Consider the following 13726-nt stretch of genomic DNA (forward strand, 5'->3'; position numbering starts at 1 on the left):
ACAAGTCCACAAACACGACTTTTCCTTTGCTTTTACTCCTTTTTATTAATATATATTTTTAGAACCAAGTTTAACGTTGCGATCATTTTTATTCAAGTGGGCAACATAAATAATTCTATTAATATGAACGTCATTACTCTATTTAGATATAACGTTTCTGATGATGTTCGCCGTATCGTTGAAGTCGCAACCCGCAATCCTATATTTTGAAGGGTTTGACTTTTAGAAGTCATGTGCAAGGTTCAAAATAATTCGAATTGAATCAAATATATTATTATTTAGATTTATTTTAACTGATGTCGAGTAGAAAAATTGTGTTTGAATTTGAGTTGATCATTGTTTTAATAGAGCCCAAATGAATTTTAGTCTGATCAAACACGAATCAAATTTGAGTAATTTGATATTTTTAAGTATATTTTATTATTTTTGCATTAATTAAATCAAGCCCAAGTCAAGTTTGAAAACTTATCGTATGAAAATTTTTGTTCAAATTTGGTTTGTTAGACGAGCTTTTGTCGATCAATTTCAATTGAGTATCGAATAATTTGACTTAATTTTCAAAGCTACTTATGCGGGTGTTTTTCTACAATAATATCAATATATTTTTGTTCATTATATATATATAATAAGTAATGTTAACATATGCCAACAATTTGCTCAAAGAAACTAAGAATTTCAAAACCAATTAAAGAAGAAAGGGAAAAAACCCAAGAATTTGATTCGTCAACGAGGCACAGTTTAGTTGACGAAGAGGTAATGAATTTTAGTCGCATCAATTTGTGGGTATTAGTCTATCTTAATAGTAGTCAATGGACTAATGTAACCGTAATTATTTGTTAATTATACATATTTAATATAGATAATATTGGTGATTGAAATATATAATGTAAAATTGTAAGAAAATCAAGTGAAGGAAAAAGGGGCAACTATGATATGATATGAATGATGTTGAGTGATTATGGCAGCCCAATAAAATAAAGGCAGCCAAACAAAAGAAATTAATAATGAAGAAGCAAATTCATGGGCATAATCTTGTGTTGAATTCCCATAATAACAAGGTCAAACATCCAAGGGGTGCATGTAACAAGGTAAAGAATCTAAGCAAAGAAGGAAAAAATTAAAACGTCATTACCAAGTTTCCCTATATATATATATATACAAATAATTGCATGAAAAACTTGATACATATGCATGTGAACATCAAGTGCCATAACGCCACCCACCATTCTTTTCTCTTCCCACACTCCAATATTAATCCTTCTCTCACTTCACACACACACACACACACACACACAGTTATAGAGATGCAGGTTTCCTCATGGTCGAAGCACTTATGGATTCTGGCATCACTTGCTGTGGGGGTGGCTGTGGTGGTTTTCATGGTTCCTAAGGCCTCCTCCACCTTCTCTTTCAACTCTAATTCCTTACAGGAGTACTTGCGTTCCAGGTTTCCTGATCATCATCATGATCCCCGTCTCGATACCTCGCCTGCTAATGCTGATGACTTGTTTGTGGATGATGAACTTGACGGAAAACCAGTAAGTTGGGCCCCTTTCACATTGTATTCTGTTGATTGAATATTTCGTTCGAGGCATTGCATGTATGTGGAAAATGTTAATTTTCCATGTATTAATAATAATAATAATAATAAACAATAGAATTCCACCATTAGTATTAAATATTTGTTAGTTTCATTTTCAATATATCCATTAATTAGTTATATGAGTAGTAAATATATAATATCTACATTAGAGGTGTGTTTATTAATAAAGAAATTATTGGAGAAATCAATGGTGAAGTGAGGGGGCGGGGTGATGGGCAGGGGAATGGGCAGATTGGGTAAGAGAAAAACATATGAAGTGGTGCAAAATCGGTTCATGTTACTTTTTTCCTAGTTTGGGGAGAAGGATCATCATCATCACTATCCCTAACATACCTTCTTGCCTAATCAAACACACCAACTTTAGACATGTCATACAACTATTTACTTTTCTCCAAGACAAACCACTTTTCTTTTTCAAGGAAAAAAGAATAAGTATATTTTAGGCCTTTATTACAAAAATTATATTTAGGACGTCCCAACTTTTATTTCTTTTTTCCGCGAATAAGGATGATTGTAGTGGGAAGTTTCCGATTTTATTTGATTAATGCTAATTAATTAATGCAGTACATCACTTTTTATGTAATTAATTTATAGTTTAAGTTTAACTATATGTGATCCAACATACTTAACAAAATAAAGAATTCGTACATAAGTTCATCGGTAAGGAACTTTTTTCAATTAATCAAAAATAAAAGATTTTATTATTTACTGCGATCGATTCAAATGGCTTACCGCTCGAGTTTTGTATAGATTTTGGGCTCATAGTCTCGATCTCTAATAGGGTGAGATAGCTAATAATGATCATAAGTGTGTGAAAAAACTCAGTGTATCAACGGTTCAGAATTAGATTCATGAGAAGTTGCACATTTGTGGGACATGATTGTAAAAATAAGTATCTTATTTACTTGTTTGATTTGTAACTTTATACCAATTTATTTACTGTTGTATTCATTCGACAGGAGAGAAGGGAAGAGGGGTACAAAAATGCGACTAGGAATGGAAGACCAGAGAAAAGATACAGCGACTTGGAGATGGTGGAAGCCGATCTTGTACAGGCTCCAGCTGCCATTAGGGAAGCCATCGTCACGGGTGGAAACCAAACTGAGGACCCTGATTATATCCCAAATGGGCCCATGTATTGGAACTCCAAGGTCTTCCACAGGTACACGTTTCATTAGATCATCACTCATTTGAAAAAAAGAAAAAAAATAATAAAAATAAATTATTTATAAGCATCAAAGTCATAGAAAGTTTATTTGAACTATAAAATATCTAAAATTCACGGAATTAGGATGATTCTAGGGTCAAAAGACACAGTTCGAGACAAATCGACTGTCTATGCAAGTATCATTTTAAGAGAAGATTTATGTGACTTAACAATACAGTAATATAGAAAATATTAAACTGACATCTCTTGAGTATCGCAAACTTTTAGGAGCTACTTGGAAATGGAAAAGAGATTGAAAATATTCATCTACGAGGAAGGGGATCCCCCGGTGTTCCACTTCGGACCCTGCAAGCACACATACGCCATAGAGGGAATTTTCATGGCAAACATGGAGGTTAGCCGTTTTCGGACATTCGACCACAACAAGGCTCACTTGTTCTTCCTGCCCTTCAGCGTGACGATGATAACTCAAGTGATATATGTGCCTGAATCCCATGAATGGAGTCAAATGAAGAATACAGCCTCCGATTATATCAATGTCATTGCTCAAAAGCATCCTTACTGGAATCGAACCCTTGGCGCTGATCATTTCATGCTTGCTTGCCATGACTGGGTAAGACATTCAACTCCCTGCCTCGTGTTAACTGGTTGGTTGTGTTCAGCCAAATTATCTGACATATGAAAAAGATAAAATTATATTTATGACATATTTAGTCTATTAATCTTAGTAATTATAATTTTTTAGTTTGTAATTTACACCACGTCATACATTTTTCACGCGTTCGGTACAGAACATCATACATTTGGTCCTAAACCTTACACATTTGATCCTGAGTTGTCAAATTTGATCTTTAGTAAATTTTTCTACTTAACATGTGTTGTCGAGAAAAGACATTATACTGCCACATGTTGACATGTCATTTCAAGTCATATATTTTGAAAAAAAAAAATTTACAAATAATCAAATTCGACAACGAATGATCAAATTTATCAATTTAGACCAAATGTGTGAGATTTTTAATAAAATATGTCAAAATTAAGACTGAATGTGTGAGAAATATAACTTACATTACTAAATTTATAATTATTAAAAATATAGGACTAAATGTGTCGTACTCCTAATTCAAGACTAAAAATATAATTTTTTTCTATAAAAAAATTAACAAAGTAATATCCTATCCTATTTTCTCACATTTACAATTTTCTCAAACTAATAATTATATATCGATCCTCATAAATTCGAAAATATTATATTGCATCAAAAAATATTTCAGGGGCCGGAGATTTCGTTTGCAATCCCCAACCTATACAAGAACTCCATCCGGGCCCTGTGCAACGCCAACACCTCCGAACAATTCAACCCCTCCCGCGACGTCTCCATCCCCGAAATCCACCTACCCGGCGGCGGCACTCGGGGCATGATCGGCGGCCCACCGCCGTCCAAGCGCCCAATACTCGTCTTCTACGCCGGCGGAGTCCACGGCCCTATCCGCCCAATCCTCCTGGAGCACTGGGAAAACAAGTCCGACCCGGACGTCCAAATCTACAAATACCTCCCCCAAAACGTCTCCTACTACGGGATGATGCGGAAGAGCCGCTACTGCATCTGCCCCAGCGGGTACGAGGTGGCCAGCCCGAGAATGGTGGAGGGCCTTTACATGGGCTGCGTGCCGGTGCTGATCAAGGACGGCTACGTCATCCCGTTCAGCGATGTCCTGAACTGGGAGACGTTTGCGGTGATTGTTCCGGTGAAGGATATCCCGAACTTGAAGACGATATTGACGGCGATTCCGATGAAGAAGTATGTGCAGATGCAGCAGAGGGGGATTCAGATGCGGCGGCATTTTGAGGTGAATTCGCCGCCGAAGAGGTACGATGTATTTCATATGATACTGCATTCGATATGGCTGAGAAGGCTCAATGTTCGCCTCCATGAACATGAAGATTCTTGAACCCGGCCCGGAATTATTTTCCAGAAGTAGTAAAATAGTTTAGAGATCTGCATGGACGATCTGTATTCTGTAGGATAATTTATGTTTGTCATTGTTCAAATATTTAACTCGTTATCTAATTAGGTCTTGTAAGAATTTAATTAAATGGCTTTTGATGTTTTTTTGAATGATGATATTGTAAGAATTTAAATGGCGTTGAATATTTATTTGAATAGGTGTTTTGTACGAATTTAATTTGTTTGGGTTATTTTATTTAGCTGCTTACATTAAAGTAATAATAAGTTTGAGCAATAAAAGTAATTTAATTAAATTCCTTAACACATCCTGCCAATTAAGGTTTTAAACTCATAGCACATCTGTTATTTACTAATTTGGTCAACAAGAAATAAATCAAATTCAATATGGTGATTCCCTTAAAGGTAAGATGATACGTTATAAATATCTTTTCTATATCATGATAAGATACATCATACCAAACTCCTCTTAGACCGATGACAGATGGATCCCAGAGAAATTGAGCTGACTGACAAAATTCTTGAAACAATTCTAATTTTTTCAAGATAAGTCCAAATCGCAATCTTTTTTTTTTGGGGGGGTTATTTTCGTAATTGACGCAAGTTTCTAATCGTATATTACTAATTGCAACCACTTCCAAGATTCACTATTCATCAGCGTATAAATGAAGACCTTCGACAACAAATATCCTATACTATCACACTTAATTCTCTCTCAGTTTTCAGTTGTTTTTCAGTGTGTTCATGACTATACGTATTTTTATTACTTTGTCATTATATGTAGCTATTATTCTAATGATATTTCAAGTTAATTAATTAATTTATTTAATTAAATAAATTACTGACTTGAGTAAATATTTTAATTTTTTATCTATTTTTACAATTAAATAAATTATTAACTTAAATATTAGAACGCTAATCTTAATTTTACAAGTTAATACTTTCTTCATTCTAGAATTTTTGTGAATATCTATCCAATATTGTTTTGCTATTATAGGAACCGTATATAATTTTAAAAATTTGATTAATCATCATTTATATGTATAATATTTATATATCATTAATCGAGGATAAAGCCAACCGACCACCGACGTATGACCCCCGCAGCTCGGAACTCCCAATGGTCTCATCCGCCTGGCTGATACCAGCAACGTGCCAGGCGGCAAACGGATGCATCAATTTGCATGATTCACCACGTGTTGCCCCGTCGGAACCCCAACAAGGATTCAACCGTACAGGTGTCACTGTACACAATCTCTCAACCTGCTCATATATATGTCCCCGGCGCTTGCTAAAATTCACATCGAAGCACTGAACTTCCCTTTTCTGAAGAAAGAAGTATTGAACACGTTTCCATTTACGTACTTGCATTTACTTTCACGGATTGTTCTTTCTTTTAGGGTGTCGGGACAAACATGGCGTCGAGGCAAGCAGCGAAGGAAGAGAGGGCTGAAGCGGCTGCAAGAACTGCGGCGGACGAGCTCAACGATGTGAACAGAGAGAGAAGGGATGTGGAAGGAGTCCGGCAAGAAGAGAGGGGTCCTGGTGTGATTGGCAGCCTGATCAGGACAGTTCAGGGCACTGTGGTGCACGCTAAGGATGCTGTCATGGGCAAGTCCCATGAAGCTGCTGACAGGACCCGCGGGACGACGGAGGAAGCTGCCGAGAGAACGAGGGAAGGATTGGAATCCGCCGCCCAGAAGGCGGCGGAGTACAAGGATTACACGGCGGAGAAAGCTAAGGAGACAACGGATTCTGCTGCCCAGAAGGCAGCGGAAGCTGGTGAGAAGGCTAGGGAGAAGAAAGATTCCGCTGCAGAGAAGGCAAAACAAGCCAAAGACGCCACCATGGAGACGATGGGCGAGTATAAAGATTATGCAGCGGAGAAGACGAAAGAAGCCGCCAATTCTGCTGCCCAGAAGGCCAAACAGGCCAAAGACACCACAGCCGGGAAGATGGGAGAGTACAAAGATTATGCAGCGGAGAAGGCGGGAGAGACGAAGGACGCTGCCATGGGAAAAGCCGGAGAGTACAAAGATTATGCGGCAGAGAAGGCGCAGGCGGCTGCTGAGAAAGCAAGAGAGACTAAAGATTCGGCAATGGAAAAAGCAGGGGAATACAAAGATTATGCAGCTCAGAAGGCTAAGGAGACTAAGGACTCAACCGTGCAAAAGACCGGGGAGTATAAAGATTACGCTGCCGAGAAGGTGGGGCAGGCGAAGGATACGACACTGGAGAAGGCAAGGCAGGCGAAGGATACGACAATGGAGAAGGCAGGGCAGGCGAAGGATACCACAGTGGAGAAGGCCGGCGAATACAAAGATTACACTGCTGAGAAGGCTAAAGAAGGGAAGGACACTACAGTAGGGAAGATCACTGAGTTGAAGGATTCTGCAGCTGATGCGGCGAGGAGGGCTATGGATTATCTTACAGGGAAGAAAGAGGAGACGAAGCAGAAGGTGCAAGAAACTGGCGAAGCCACGATGCAGATGGCCCAAGATACTAAAGAAACAGCCAAGGTTAGCCGTTTATGATCAACTCCGGCTTTATTGAGTTCGTTGGCTGGTTTAATTCAGGACCGTATCGTTATATTGTGAATCTTTGCATGAAAGTTCAATAAAGTTTTTGCGGACTCCTTTGCAGTCAAAAGGATTATCTTGTTTCTCTAGACGTTATAACATGGTAGGTACGTTATGAGTTTGTGATGTGGAATTGTGTCTTCTATCTGCAATTAGGGGAAGGTCGAAGAGACGAAGGAAGAAGCCCGGAGGAAAATGGAAGACTTGAAAATCGAGGATGAAGCTGCACGGCGAGCGGATGAGAAGCGGGATGCTGCAGCCGAAAGGTATGAGGAGGCCAGAGGAGGCAGCGGCGGGGGGGGGTTTGGTGCAATAGGTGGCGTGAAGGATGCGATCAAAGATAGGCTGATGCCTCACGCAACTGAGACAACGGAGGAGACAGGAACACGGGTTTCATATGGAGGCCATGGGGAGCCGAAGACGGGGCATAGACTGACGGTGGACGAGGAGGGGACTCCGGTGGTCATGGTGGTGGATGTGGATGAAACAACTGCTGGAGCCACCGCATCCACCCTGAAAGAGGCGGATCAGTTGACGGGTCAGACATTCAATGACGTGGGACGCCTGGGTGAAGAAGGCGTTGCACGCGTGCGATTGGATCGCAGTGGGAAGATGTGATTGAAGTCATACGTGCATAAAGTTGTGTTTTGGTTGGAGTATTTTGATGTTGTTGTTGACGGGCGTTTTCAAGATGATGGAGATGATATGATGTATAAATTCGGACAATGTTTTGTTTTGCTTGCTTAATATCATGTATGTATGGAATCAGGTTGTGTGGCCTCTGTTTACTGTATTTAGATCTTGAGCAGTATTTCTAACCCACAATCTTCCGAAAATAATAATTACAATTGTGCTTTTGCTTCAAAATCTTTGTACTTCTTTAAAAATTATGTGTCTACGTCCACAAAAGTATTTTTGCATTCTCTAGTTCTTATTTTTCTATTTTTTTTTTGTATTCTTGATCTTTTATTTAACTTACGTGCTTTTAAGGAGGTCACTTTGTTTGATGGAAATTAAACAAAGAATGTAACTATTAATATAGCAATACAATTATCTGCTATGGTACTAATTATACAAGTTTTAAGAAGCTTACTAAACAACCATACTGAATTTAGTAGTTTTGTAACGATAACTCCTCCATTGTAGGAATACAATCTTAGTGAATTTAATAATTCTTTAAAGATAACTCTTCAATTCTAGGAACTTTTTAATGATTAACTACTTATTTAATCCGGCATTTACAAACAAAATGAAGTTATTAGATTTCTTCATCTTTTGGAGGATCTAAATGAAGTCTCAGATTTCTTCATCTTCTTTCGAGTTCCTCCATTTTTCAGTTTTTCCTTTAACTCGATTGCCAAATCTATATCTCCATATAATTAGTTTGGAAGTAGTTTTGGTACTACAGTAACTTTGACATCAAGATTTTCTAACTAATCAAAGTTTGGAATAATATAATTGGGACTGTTTGTTCATTACATATCAGTGGTAATTTTTTAGGAGCACACATGAACGTTAAACTTGTACAAGTATTTGCATATTTGGTACATACTTTCTAGTTAATGAAAAAGAATTCCGTATAAAAGGGGTCGTCCGCAGGAACAAGAGATGACACTATGTGCAAATTACCTAATCGAATGGCACATGTACTGAATTTTCTTGGTATCTTTCTCTCTGATTCAGCTGAAGCGTTTCGAACAACGGCATAATTCTAATGCTGTGATCGAGCAACTTAAGAGACGACATCAGGACTAATTGCATAAATGATACATGAACAAGGTAACCAACTCATCTTAAACATTTCCTCTTTATTCTTTTTTGTTTCTGTTTTTTCCGGAATTCCCCAACTTTCTTCCTGCTGCTGCTGCTATCTGTATGGTGCTAATCAATAGATTATTTTGCCTCGTCCTTGAGAAGATTTACCGGCCTACATTGCTTCAAGCGTTAGTGGATATTCTTCCAAAACCAACTTCCGTCTCAACCCACTGTCTTATGGCCGCCTTTCGCAACTTAGTTTGTGGTGCAGACAAGCAACACTAGCATGCAAGAGTCATACCGTGACAATCATATACTTTACTCCTAACCGGAAGACTTCAAGTCCTTGAACAAGAAAGCTGCATTGATCCCCACTACAATCCCTGCAATGCCTGCAAGCACAAAAATTCTCATGTATTTCTGGCCAGGTGATATTTTTCCTGATAGCATCTTGCAGTATTTCTCAGCAACTCTCAAAGATGCTTGATAGGCAGCATTCTCACAACCAGCCATTGCCTGCTGATTCTGTTGACACCACAAATACATGAAAACCTCTGTTCAATTATTATAAGCAGTGACCTTCAATTCTTGCAAGTTTATGTATATGTACGTACCTTCACTCTGAATCTCTGTATGCTCTCCTTCAAGGGATGAAGAGTATGTTGCTTAACAGAAAACGCCTTCCACCCATCTAGTAGTTTTTTTAGTACAAGGATACTTCCTTCGATATTTTCCAAATAAATATCTTCCTGTTCAAGTGATTACATGTATGAAAAGAGTAAAAAGAAATTTACTTTGGCTAAGACAGGAGGAAAAAGGTGGCTAAACAATAGAGGAAGTTCTTCTCACCCATTGCTTGTAACAATCTTGGTTCATAGTTAAACACCAAATACACAAGTCACCTGCTTCCTGTGATAGAGCGACGATACCTACAACCCTTTCTTGGCATCAAATGCGAGTTGCATAAAACGAGTAGATTTAAGAGGCAAATATATGTATTTGTCAATTACCTTCTCCGGCAGCTTTAATAGCAAAGAGCATTATCTTCTGCGTAATTTGCTTCAATGTTTTGCTTCCAGAGGGAGCTGCAATTGCTACCTCTTTTAAAGTAGGATATACAACTTGAAGTCTTTCAGTTCCCTATTTAAATATTAAGCACGAAGACATAGTTAGCAGCACATGAATGCAACAAAAAGTTAAATTCTGAAAACAAAAAACAAGACTTAATTACATTGAACTGAACTGAAAATGTGGTTCGCATGAGAAACTCAAGCGCTGATGGAGGGACCAAGCGCTCGCCCTTTCTAACAGCACGATTTAGCAAAATGATTCGAGCCTTTGGGGAAGATACAATTCTAAGTAGAGATTTCTATGAGTTAGAGTTGATAAGATGTATGAACAAATTTAGCAGTCGCTATGAAGTGCTTACCTCTCAATCACTTGTAAAATGAAGTCCCAGGACTGCATATTGGAACTTGATTCATCTTTAAGCATATTGAAGAGAAAGTGTACGCACAAGAATAGTCCCACCCCCAAATCCCCTTGAGAGGCCTACAAAATTCTAATTCCTTGAATAGAAGAATTCCAAAGTGCAGGCAGAAAACCCAAACAAATGATAAGGCCTCTAGAGAACAGAATTTCACCATCGTAGACTTTTTCTTGATAGTTACCTGAGCGATCACCCACACCATGACAGGAATCTTATCATGTCCTTTATATTTTTCGCTGTCCTTGATTATCGGCAACAAAATGATCAATAAATCAGGTTTGCATCGAAGTATCATTGCCAAAACCACAAAGATGACAACCTGCAGCAATGGCACGTGAATTTAGTTGAGTAAATAATTATTTAGGCCAGTTGTTGGAATGGGCCTCACAAAAAATATAAATTGTAAAAAGCATAGTAAACTGATGTAAGAATAAATAACTTGTCAAAAAATTGCATAAAAATTTCCAAGAATGACATCCACCAGCATTTGTCATCCTAATTGTCAGAAAAAGTTCAACCATAATCCTTGTCTTTTTCCTTGTTGAAATGCAGACAGTGGCATTACCCCAAGAATGTAGAAAGGTACATAACAATAAATGATTAACCAAAAATTGTGACAAATTAATGACACCATTAAATTCGGGAAAAAAAAGGAAGCAGGCTAGCTGGCTAACCAAAACTGCATAATTGTACCTGACATTTGGGAGGTGTTTTTGGTATTGCATTTTTGGTAGCCTTAGCAACTCCTTGATGGATTTCAAATTCACCGACGATGCTGTCCAATAACCACAGAACAAAAGAACCAAGCGCATCAACAGCACGACTGCTGAGCCAATCCACTGATATCTTGTACACCTCTTCAGGTATGTCAACAAGAGGAATCTGTTTAAGAACAGCGAAATTTCTTTATTATTGGCATTAATGAGAAAATAGTTTGAAAATTAACAAAGCTTTTTTTTGTTAAAGAATGAATTAAGGCCAAAAACTCACATCGACCATTTTGGCTACAGAAGAATCCTTGAGTATCTCTATCCATGGGAACTGCGAGTGGCTAACTTTTGCCAATACGGTACGGAAATAATCGGTGAATCTCATCAATTGCACATCATGCATCCTCTCATACATTCCCTGCGAAGAAAAATATAAACAAAAGAATCAACAGAATTCTCGTACTTCAAATGCTGTAACAGAAAAAACTTAGATAAAAACCAAAAAAAGAAAAAAAAAATGAAATCGCACCGAGATATCAGCGATGAATGAAGCAAACTGAGTAACATTAATATTACGAAAAGCCTCAGCAACGGTGACCTTCGGCCTTTTGTCCATTTCAACATCATTTCCACTGGAACTTTCCATCACCACCGCATCAGCAACTAAGCGATCCTGCTGCTCCGTTCCGCAAGAATTCTCATGCGTCGAAAGGATTCTCAGAGGTTGACGCCTCCGATTCTTCCTCCGGACCGTCTGCCATTCACCGTCAACCTGATGATCCTCTCGTCCGATCACCGGTGATGGAGAATACTCCTCAACGAGTTCGAAATCCTTCTCCATCCCTTGCATTTATCTTATATGCGTTTGGATGCAAAGAGAGGGAAAGTGGTTTTTTACGTTACTTTCCCTTGTGAGGGAGCGAAAGACCACCGGAAGTATGAAGAAGAGGGGGTGGAGGAAAGTTGGTGGGAGTGTTGGGGTTTAAATATGCAGAAAGGCGATCCCAAAAAATGTATTAAAATATAAAAATTAAAATAAATTACAATGATTTCTCTAAAAATTTATTATATTTATTAAATTTTAAATATAACCACATATGGGTGGAAATTGTCGTTAATTCGAAATCATTTAGATCGAATTTGAACTAATTATAGGATAATTATAATATATTTATTGTGTAATTAATATACAGTCCAAGAAAATTGATCAATCACATAATAAATATAATACACAAATTTTATAATTAATTTAATTCAATCATACCTGATTCGGATAAAAACTTTCCTATCATTCCTTGGGGCTGTACAAAACTATATATTTGTTCGAGTTTGGAGCTAGCAAAATTAGATTGGCAATGTTAGAAAAAGAATAATTAATTTGAAAATTTACAATTGTTTGGAAGATAACAACTTGTTTGTGTTTTCATTTTTTATTTTTAGTTTTTGAAATAGTGATTAAGTGAAAATAAGTTTCTTTATATATTTTTTTATTGAAAATATATTGATTTGACATTATAATTCAATATAAAAACACAATCCCATTAATTAATTCAAACATATTATCATTTTTATACCAAGATTTATAAAAAATTGAAAATACATATTTGACGCTGAAAACTAAAAATAAAACCATAAACAAACAGGATGAATTCTGGACTGATTTCAAACATTCTCCTTAAAAATACTATAAAAAGCTATCAAAACCTCTGCAGACGCAATACCAAACACGCATCACATTCTCCAAATCACATATCAAGGACAAGAACATCTAGTCTGTATTTAACAGGAGTAGCACAGCCCGACTACGATGTACTGCAACAGCAATAGAAATTAAAGGTGCGAGCCGTCATTGTGCAAAACCCTTAATTTATTGGGGGGAAAAATGTTCAGGAGATATCATATTGAAGGGCGGTACAAATTAAGTGAAAGATAAAAATATATAATCGAGATAGCACATGATAAATTACTAAAACACCCCTTAATAGATGATGCTACAAATAATGTCTGGATTCAAATATTGTATATATATTTTTCAAAAGATAACTTCTTAGTTTGGGAATTTTAAAACAAATAATTATTTACCAATTATAAGTACAAATCATATAAGAAACTAGAAACCAAATTGTGAAATTCCCAAAAATTTGAAATATATATATATATATACAAGAACAAAACAATTTTCTCCATATAAATTTTTTTTTCCTTTTTCAATTTTCTTCCAATCATTTGTGGCGGTGATAATATGATCTAAATCAGTACTTAAACAATTTCTACCAGTTAAAAATTTTCTACCTCCATTGTGAATACTCTTTTGGATTCTATTAACAGTTAAAAAATTATTTTCATATCATTACATCATAATTCACAAAATAACGGTGTGGAAATAGTCTTAAAAGGATTGCCGTATAGCAATTCTTAAGCCGTGGCATTTTCGCATTTTGACCAACAATGAAGGG

The 13726-nt window shown here is 37.0% G+C and overlaps 3 protein-coding genes across 4 annotated transcripts; 2 read left to right on the forward strand and 1 right to left on the reverse strand.

Annotated features, from left to right (window-relative positions):
• The first annotated feature begins 1199 nt into the window (after positions 1–1199).
• On the forward strand, positions 1200–4933 carry LOC105179546 (probable glycosyltransferase At5g03795). Its single transcript, XM_011103196.2, has 4 exons — positions 1200–1538; positions 2563–2765; positions 3039–3384; positions 4046–4933. Exons 1-4 carry the CDS (start codon positions 1305–1307, stop codon positions 4721–4723), a joined length of 1461 nt encoding a protein of 486 aa, XP_011101498.1. The 5' UTR covers positions 1200–1304; the 3' UTR covers positions 4724–4933.
• Positions 4934–6022: 1089 nt separating this feature from the next.
• On the forward strand, positions 6023–8098 carry LOC105179519 (embryonic protein DC-8). Its single transcript, XM_011103169.2, has 2 exons — positions 6023–7256; positions 7473–8098. The coding sequence occupies exons 1-2, from the start codon at positions 6153–6155 to the stop codon at positions 7932–7934; spliced, it is 1566 nt and encodes a 521-aa protein (XP_011101471.1). The 5' UTR covers positions 6023–6152; the 3' UTR covers positions 7935–8098.
• A 947-nt stretch (positions 8099–9045) lies between these two features.
• On the reverse strand, positions 9046–12217 carry LOC105179520. Of its 2 annotated transcripts, none has more exons than XM_011103172.2 (10): positions 11800–12217; positions 11551–11688; positions 11254–11442; positions 10742–10879; positions 10501–10622; positions 10315–10426; positions 10082–10211; positions 9921–10000; positions 9686–9820; positions 9046–9596 (listed from the first exon to the last, which is right to left on the reverse strand). In XM_011103172.2, exons 1-10 carry the CDS (start codon positions 12118–12120, stop codon positions 9396–9398), a joined length of 1566 nt encoding a protein of 521 aa, XP_011101474.1. In that variant the 5' UTR covers positions 12121–12217; the 3' UTR covers positions 9046–9395. The 2 variants fall into 2 exon arrangements, with proteins under 2 accessions (XP_011101474.1, XP_011101472.1); XM_011103170.2 differs by having other exon boundaries at positions 10303–10426.
• Positions 12218–13726: the final 1509 nt, after the last annotated feature.

Source organism: Sesamum indicum, unplaced genomic scaffold (genome assembly GCF_000512975.1).
Source record: "Sesamum indicum cultivar Zhongzhi No. 13 unplaced genomic scaffold, S_indicum_v1.0 scaffold00165, whole genome shotgun sequence".
Classification (NCBI taxonomy): Eukaryota; Viridiplantae; Streptophyta; class Magnoliopsida; order Lamiales; family Pedaliaceae; genus Sesamum; species Sesamum indicum.

What these genes read in the sequence shown, in the direction of transcription:
- LOC105179546 (XM_011103196.2), top strand. Translation starts at nt 1,305, where the DNA reads ATGCAGGTTTCCTCATGGTCGAAGCACTTATGGATTCTGGCATCACTT. An exon ending in ATGAACTTGACGGAAAACCA is followed by an intron (nt 1,539 to 2,562) that starts GTAAGTTGGGCC and finishes TTCATTCGACAG; the next exon opens with GAGAGAAGGGAAGAGGGGTA. An exon ending in TGCTTGCTTGCCATGACTGG is followed by an intron (nt 3,385 to 4,045) that starts GTAAGACATTCA and finishes AAAATATTTCAG; the next exon opens with GGGCCGGAGATTTCGTTTGC.
- LOC105179520 (XM_011103170.2), bottom strand. Translation starts at nt 12,120, where the DNA reads ATGCAAGGGATGGAGAAGGATTTCGAACTCGTTGAGGAGTATTCTCCA. An exon ending in CTGTAGCCAAAATGGTCGAT is followed by an intron (nt 11,443 to 11,550) that starts GTGAGTTTTTGG and finishes GTTCTTAAACAG; the next exon opens with ATTCCTCTTGTTGACATACC. An exon ending in TACAGAGATTCAGAGTGAAG is followed by an intron (nt 9,597 to 9,685) that starts GTACGTACATAT and finishes TGGTGTCAACAG; the next exon opens with AATCAGCAGGCAATGGCTGG.
- LOC105179519 (XM_011103169.2), top strand. Translation starts at nt 6,153, where the DNA reads ATGGCGTCGAGGCAAGCAGCGAAGGAAGAGAGGGCTGAAGCGGCTGCA. An exon ending in ATACTAAAGAAACAGCCAAG is followed by an intron (nt 7,257 to 7,472) that starts GTTAGCCGTTTA and finishes ATCTGCAATTAG; the next exon opens with GGGAAGGTCGAAGAGACGAA.